Raw genomic sequence first — 7,990 nt, 5'->3', positions numbered from 1 at the left:
CAAATCCACAGACCAGTTCTGGTTTGAATTCTGACTCCACACCCCGGCTCCTGGGAATACTGTGATGCTATCAGTGCCAGCGTCTCCCCACACTCCTGATGAGTTGGCTTTGCTTTTTGGGTGGTGGTGCAGAGAGAAGCCCCTTCCAGTTGTTTGCAAAGCCCCAAGGAATGCTCCTAAAACCATTTCTATTCTTTGCTACGGAAAACGGATGTGGGTCCTCAGTGCAGCAGTTCACAAGTACAACTGGTACTGACTAGAGGGCAATGCCAGCAGAAGCACAGTGGTGGCTTAGCACTGTGGCACAGTCCCAAAGGGACACAGCTTCAGGGCCAAGATTAGTCAAGGCACATTAACACAAACTAGAGGGAATAGAGCTGTATTGCTTTCAGCTCTAGAGCTGCCTCTCTCTCTCTTAATTCAGGCATCTTACCACAGTGCTCCATCAGATCACACCAGGATATATTAGTAGACACTCACATCACACCAGACCAACACTTAAAGAGACTAGATTTTTATTATCTCCATGAGAAGAGAAAGGGCAAATGCCTACAGGAATAGAGAGAATGATCATCCCTTCCTTTATAGTTGCACTCTTGAAGGTGTGATAGCCCCAATTTTGTAAGGGCAGCCTCCCATGCTGAAAAGGTCCTGCAGCACTGAATATAAACCAATCTGAATCCACAGAAGTATTAAAATTAGTTTGAACACATAAGGAGTTTAGTAGGCAACAAGATCCCAGGGAATTCTTTAATCAAAATATGTATTTTTTTTATTAAATTAAATGGGCGTCAAAACTTCAGTGTTCTAATAAACTCCTTAGGGCTCCAGCCAGTTTTATGTGTATAGGATGCAGAGCAATATTACGCCAAACATTGCCCAGACCAATCTTTTATAATCAATATAACCAATGAATCAACAATCAAAATCAATAATCAGAGTGAAATTCACCTAAAGTCACCTAATCTCCAAATCAAATTATTTAAAGAGACAAATCCCAACAGACCCAGCCCACTGATTGTTCACCCTACTGGGCCAGAGGTGAGTTTTGGGACAGGAGTCAGCTACAGAATAAACACCTAGCACTCACTAAGTCCCCAGACAGTAAGTTCACCCAGTAACAGCCCTCTTTTTCCCCCATAGTCAATAAGGGGAATGGTTAAGACATCTCAGGCATGACAACATTCTGAAACATTCCTTACTGACCATGCCATGGAGATCAATGAAAATTCAGCTTCTGTAAGAATATGGTCCATAACAAGACCACGCTCTCTGATTTGCATGGAAAATTTCAGATGCTGCTCTGCAGGGATAAAGGAATCTAAGCTGTGAATTCCATACCAGTGTTGGTTCTGTGCATCACCAAATGTTAAAGGCATTAACCCACAACTGTATCATTTCTCATTACTTTCACCGTTTTAAATACTTAATATATAACACTGTCAAATACAATTTCAACATTACTGAAGTAAAGGATTAAAAGGCTTGCTTCTTCAAGACACTATCAATTTATGTACAAGCTTTGTTTTGCATACAACAGCTAAGAATAGCAATGATTAACTTAAAAAAGAAGAAAAATGGATCATTCTGCCTGTTTTTCCAGCTACTTATTATCAGAGGTATGTCTGCACATCAAGTAGACAACATTTCACTTTTCTTTTGTGGTCTGCTGATGCTGGGAAACAAAAAAAAAAGAAAAAAAAAAGGACAGCATCATCACTAAAATTAAGAACCATGGAAACAGACAAGTGGGTTAGTTACATCTACATTTAATTTATTGTCATCTGTCTCGATTTCAGGTCAATGACATGCATCTTCAGGCATTACAGGCTGGTTTGCAGATTGGTCATCCACCATAAATAAAATCTGAGGCTGAAATCAATTGACCTGACATTTACCCTGTTCCACAGCCTAAACACGTAACAGTCCTTAGGGCTGAATTTTAAGGAGGCTTCAAAAGACAAAATGATAAGGGCTGATTAACAGTTACTAACAAGACAAGCCTGTGGGAATGTGAGTCATGAATGGGCCAGAAACATAGGCTTTTACCCAAGCTAAATTCTGATGTCATCATGCGAGCTACCAAAAAATACAGAAGCCAGGTTCTGAAGTAGCAACCTTCACTTTTAGATGACACAGAAAATTATCCACCCAAAAAGGACTCTTTATTTTTTTTTAGTATGTTTTAAAGGTGACTGGGACAAGGACACTGCATCTCTCATGCAAGGCAATACAGATTTCCTACTTTTACTGTAGAAAAATACAGTTCTTAAAAGTGGATGTTAAATTCATGTTGTGGTTTAAACCCAGTCAGGTAATTCGTTTGCTCACTTCCCCCCCCTTTCTTGCCCTCCCCCTGCTCTCGGAGGGACGGAGAGGAGAATTGAAAAGAATGCAACTCCCACGGGTTGAGATAAGAACAGTTTAGTAACTAAGGTATAACACAAATCACTACTGCTACCACCAGTGATAATAATGATAAAGGAAATAACAAGGGAAGAGAATACAACACCTCAGCACCAGCCAACCGATAACTTGCCACCCTCAGCCCGACCAAGCTCCGACCGATACCTCCTCCAACCCTGCAGTCTCCCAGCCCTTCCGGCTAACTCCCAGTTACATCCTGGGCATGACGTGCTGTGGTATGGAATACCTCTTTGGTCAGTTTGGGTCAGGTGTCCTGTCTCTGCTTCCTCCCAGCTTCCCCTCCTCCCTGGCAGAGCATGAGGCTCACAAAGTTCTTGGCCAAACCAAAACATCCTTGTTATCAGCTCTGTTCCCGAGCTGAAAGTCAAAACACTGCACTGCACCAGCTACCAAGAAGGAGAAACATGACTGCTACTGCTGAACCCAGGACAATTCAGCTGTATATATAGGAAGATTTTTGGATGCCTCTCTTAGTATAACATCTATTTGAAAGCAGACAGTTCACTTGGAACTTTAATTTTGCAAGACAAGCTAACCAAACTATCTTAAGTCATTATGGCCTTGGGAAAGCAGCCAAATCCTTTGGTGTCTTCGCTCCTTATCAAAGGCTAGAAATGAAAGTACCTTGCAAGACATTCAAGTCAAAACTCACTGCATGCCATGCTGTCATGTGCCCTCCTTGCTACTGAAGCACAGCTAGAGTCAGACAATCTCTGTGGCACAGATAAGTTCTACATGAAAGAGATTATTCCAGTGGTATCCAGCTCCTTCTGGCATTCAAATATAATGCTTGCTAAGAAACGTGAATATTCAGCAGGTCAGAGTCAGTTCAAAACATTCAGTCACCTTCAGATCCAACTGACCAGGAGGAACCACAAGGAATTTTAACGAACCAGCCAGTCAGGTAAAAAGCCACTCCTGCAAGTCCACGCAGTGGCATTTGGGTACTGAGTTTGGCCAGTGATCTTCAGCTTCCTTCAGGAGCCGTAAGTTGTTGCATCCAGGCAGACTGTGCAGCTGACAATGTACAGACCAGCAGTCAGTCCAGCAGGCAGCACACCATCACGTGCCACAGGTCAAGACCGGGCCACTGGCAGTCTTGGACTGCCCAGTAATAGGATTCCTTCCAGCTTGTCCAGAGCATTTACTTGGCACAAGTCCACAACTCTGGTCCCAACAACAAATTCATGCCTGAGTTTGATAGGAAGTTATCTGACTCAATCAATTGTAGTTTTTCTCCCCTCTGTCAGCATGAGGCTTTCTGAAGAATTTTCACTTCTGTTGCAGCCTCAACAGGTCATTTCTCTCTCATCAGATCCCAAGGTAAAATCTGCTGTACCTCTATTTACCTTACCCAGTTCCCCCCATTGTCAATTGAAATCCCAACAAGCCTTTTGATGTCTCTTAGTCCTCTTTTCTTGTGTCAGGAAACCTTCGGGACAGTTTATAATCTATGTAAGCACTAAGACAGGACCACAAAATGAACCGTATTAATATAATGACAACCAGTAAAATCATCAAAAGGGCTGATTCCATATTTAAGCTAGAATAATGAGGTAATGCAAAATAAAAAAATCTGGGAGGTCTAATTATATAAATGCAGTATTCAGTTCTGTGCGGCCAGCCCAGCAATTCCTGTAGCATTCCAACCAAAGTGATCTCACTAGCATGTGAGAGAAGAGTCCAGCTGACAGATTTGGGACATGTAACGTACTATTTAGTCAAGAGGCCCCATGTGCTATTCATAAAGAATTAACAACTCTTATATTGACAATGACAGTATTGTCAGAAGACCTTTGGAAGGGGAAAAAAACCCTCCATAAACTCATTCTCTGTGAAGTTGGACTTCTCTCTTCTCCTTTTTTTTTTTTGCCCCTTTTTTCCAGTGCTGATGTAATCTCCAAACATCTCCAGCAGCAGCTGCTTGGCGAAACCAGGCACCTTCTCCCCAGTCCCTTTCAGCAGCACACGCAGCACTTTCCAGCTCCCTCAAGACAATCAGGGCCTTTCTTTCACCAATTAGCTATCACTTCAAGAGCCCTGTGCTGTCCAACGAGCTCTGAAGAATGGTCTTTGCAGGAAACAACACTGGAGGAGCTGCTTTTTTTTTCCTAGACAAATTAAAAAGGGAAGAAGGGAGGGAGGGGGGAGATAAAAAAAGGCACAACAAATCAGAACATAGAAGCTGTCCAAAATCGCTCATTTAGTACATTGATAAATGCAGAAATGTCCTCAAGAGCCACTGCTGGAGCAAGGCGCACATAAAAAAATGCTCCTGCTTTCTTTAAGAGATAGTTTGTTTAGTTGAATATGTTAAACAGGTTTGATAGAAAGAAAGGCTTTTGTTACAGCAAGTCTCTGAGCTATAGAAATAAAAGGGAAAGAAACTCCTGTGAGATTCTGTTCTATTTCCTTATTTGGCTCTACAAGTGTTATTTAAAGTAGACATTATACGAAAGAACTCAGTGTACTTCACTTTAAATATAGATGGTCTGATGAAATGAGTAATTATCGGAACTGCTAAGATCTTTCTGAACACTTTTCGAACATACTCAATTAGCAAGCTCCTTTCCACAGAAACCACACTTTCCATCTAAAAAGAACTTAAAGCCTCTTTCAGAGAAAAAGCTCTGTGAATTTTGCATTCTTTTTCCTTTAAAATCAGGGAATAGGTACAGGAACACTTGGAGATCCTTGCTGAGGCCAAGTCCCTATTAGAACAAATTCAATCTCTAGGAACCAGTTCAAGAAGAAACCAAAGAACTTGTGTAGATGTTTGAACCTTTCCTGGACTTCATGAACTGGACCTGGGCAAGAGGAGTTGTGAAGACAAAAAATGTGAAGATGAGCACGAAGTGAAATGACTTGAACAAGGTCCAAGCAATACCACAGTGTCAGGACTGCTTTCCCAATTGTCAGAACTCTGCCTTGAACCAAAATGTCATGCCTAAATATTGAGTGTTAGTATTCTCTTACAGTACTATTTGCTGGTCAAATTTGTCCTGATTGGGTAACTTCACAAGATTACAACATGTTCTACAAGGGCAACACAAATAAATTTATATACATAAAAATTAATAGTCTGTTCCTTTTTATGACTGTGTATCAGAAGCAAAGATCCACGCATTGTAAACAGTTAAATGGCATGGCAAAGCAAATACTTTGAGGAGTTTCAGAAGTTTGTTCACATTAATGGGGGCTCTTAACTACTATGGGGATTTTTTTAATGGAGTTGAATTCACAACTGATCAGATTGCTTAAAAAGAAAGAAAGTGGGATGTATTACCCTAAGCGCATTTATGAAAGAATGTGAATGAACTCAAATTCTTCTGCACAAGAAGGCTCAACCAAAGGATGAGTACACACAATTGGGATTAAGAAGGAATCTTTGTGGAGGTGCACTGAACAATGAGTGTCTTTTTATACCTACAGACTTCAAAAGATGTTGAGTTTAAAGGGACTACTCCTTTCAACTAGCAAAGATGTTGCTGAAAAAATGCAGCAGGCAGGAGAGAACAAACATTTACACAGAGATGTTACTAGGGCCACCTCCAGTTACAGGAAAAAGGATGAAAGGGACCCAAAGGTCTACCAGCTTGCCCTGAAGCAAGATCAACTATGCCATTCCCGACAACTGTTTCTCTAACCTGCTTTTTTAAGAAACTTATATCCCCACAGGTGAGAAGAAAGGAAATCTTTACTTCATCTGAAAGGGATTCAAGAAGGAAAAACAGTTTGCCAAATTGTTTGGTGGCTTTATCTGTTACACTACAACCACTGTGAGCCCACAGCCAGGGGTTCTACTGTACATACTCACTTGGGCAGCTGGCTCATTCTGTAGCTGTAATTTTTTGGTTGAGGCAATGAGATCTGCTTTTTTCCAGAAAGCGCACACCTGTGCGTCTGTCTCCTCTGGATGGATGCGATTGCTATACCTGACAGTGCATCTTTTGTGGCAACCATCTTCCTTTACCCTGCTGCTGTCCTGCTGTCCACTCTCAAGCAGTCACTGACAACCACTGACAGGATTTTAGAATCAGGCAGGTTGGAAAAGACCTTTAAGATCATCAAGTCAAACCTTTACCCTAGGACTGCCAAGTCCACCGCTAAACCATGGCACTGAGGGCCTCATCTACATGGTGTGTTAACACCTCCAGGGACAGTGACTCCACCACTGCCCTGGGCAGCCTATTCCAATGCCTGAACACCCTCTCTGTGAAGAAATTGTTTGTAATAGCAAGTCTAAACCTCCCCTGGCACAACAACTTCCCCTGGCACAGTCAATGACAGTCCAATGGGACTGTCAGGTAACTCAGCACATCTTATGCCTTGGCCATCAGCTCCAGCTAAATCTGCTGGCAGTGAGAAGCCCAGTGGTTATTTAAGGGCACATGAAGTATGAATTGGGGGTTCACTCCAGTGCCAAGTGAACAGGTGCCTCCTCTCCAGCTCACAAGTGGTTCTCAGCTATGCCACCTCCAGCATTGCCCAAGAGGTGTCAAAGCCAGAACAGAAACTGGACAACCCTCACACCTGGTGCTTGGCTCTGCTTGGGACAGGCTGACAAAGCCGGGTAAGCTTCCACGATGGCTGCCTGCTCAATAGCAGGTTTATGGCTCCATATGCCACGGCTGTCAACTTGGCACTCTTCGTAGGTACTCCAGTTATTCACACAAAGGAATACTGCATTTCAGTTGCTGAAGATGGAAGGAGAGTGCTTTCCTGCTTAAATTTCACTTCTGAGGACAGATTTCCTCCCACAGAAAATGAATGGCACAGCATAAGAAAGACGAATCTACATGACAGATAAAAACACTAGGTGGCTAGAGTTTAAAAAATGCAGCTTGATATGGAGAGTTGCTCTTCCCTCTTTTGTGAGGTAGCTTGACAGTGAGTGAGAAAGAGCACTATGAAAGCCTAGATGTTGAAAATTATTATTTGGATTTCCCAAATTCTACTTCTTCACACAACAGATGTTCCTAATACCTGGCACTGCTTTTTCTGATTTGCCATTTTGAAGAATGAATGCTGTCTCACACATAAAAGCATCCTCTCTGTTCAGAGTTTATTTTGCTACAATCATTTTACAACTAATCATACCTCTAGAGAACAATGGCACGATAGAACAGTATTCCTGATGGGTGATATTTTATTACTAACATATGTTTTCATCGCGTAACCAACACTATTACTTCTGCTATAAATGTTTATTAACGTCCTTTCATTTGAAACTATGTCTGAGACAGATTCCATATTTTGCTTTTAAATTATCACATAATTGATTGCCCTGGTAATCAGTGCCCAATGAAGGGTAAAAAAAGATATTATGCATTCGTGCTGACCTTTAAAATGCAAGGCAACAGATTTCACATCTAATTTTCCAGTTCCAACTATAAAGCAGTCTATCTCCTAAAATATCACTCCATTCCTAAAATCTTAAAATTATCAAGTGAATTTACAAGCAACAAAGCAGACAATAACAATCACAAAACACCCTTATCATCAGTTGAAATATACCCCAAAGCATTATTATAAATTAGAGGTAAAAAACAGGCTATTTGAC

General features: G+C 41.6%; 1 protein-coding gene across 1 annotated transcript; it reads right to left on the bottom strand.

Annotated features, from left to right (window-relative positions):
- Positions 1–2,863: 2,863 nt before the first annotated feature.
- On the bottom strand, positions 2,864–4,854 carry SMIM38 (small integral membrane protein 38). The gene has a single exon (XM_062607264.1). It carries the CDS (start codon positions 4,069–4,071, stop codon positions 3,832–3,834), a length of 240 nt encoding a protein of 79 aa, XP_062463248.1. The 5' UTR covers positions 4,072–4,854; the 3' UTR covers positions 2,864–3,831.
- Between the last annotated feature and the right edge of the window lie 3,136 nt (positions 4,855–7,990).

This window comes from Pezoporus occidentalis, unplaced genomic scaffold, assembly GCF_034315485.1.
Source record: "Pezoporus occidentalis ecotype Australia unplaced genomic scaffold, CSIRO_AGI_Poc_V1 ctg121, whole genome shotgun sequence".
NCBI classification, from domain to species: domain Eukaryota; kingdom Metazoa; phylum Chordata; class Aves; order Psittaciformes; family Psittacidae; genus Pezoporus; species Pezoporus occidentalis.
This window is presented reverse-complemented; position numbering and strand designations above follow the sequence as displayed.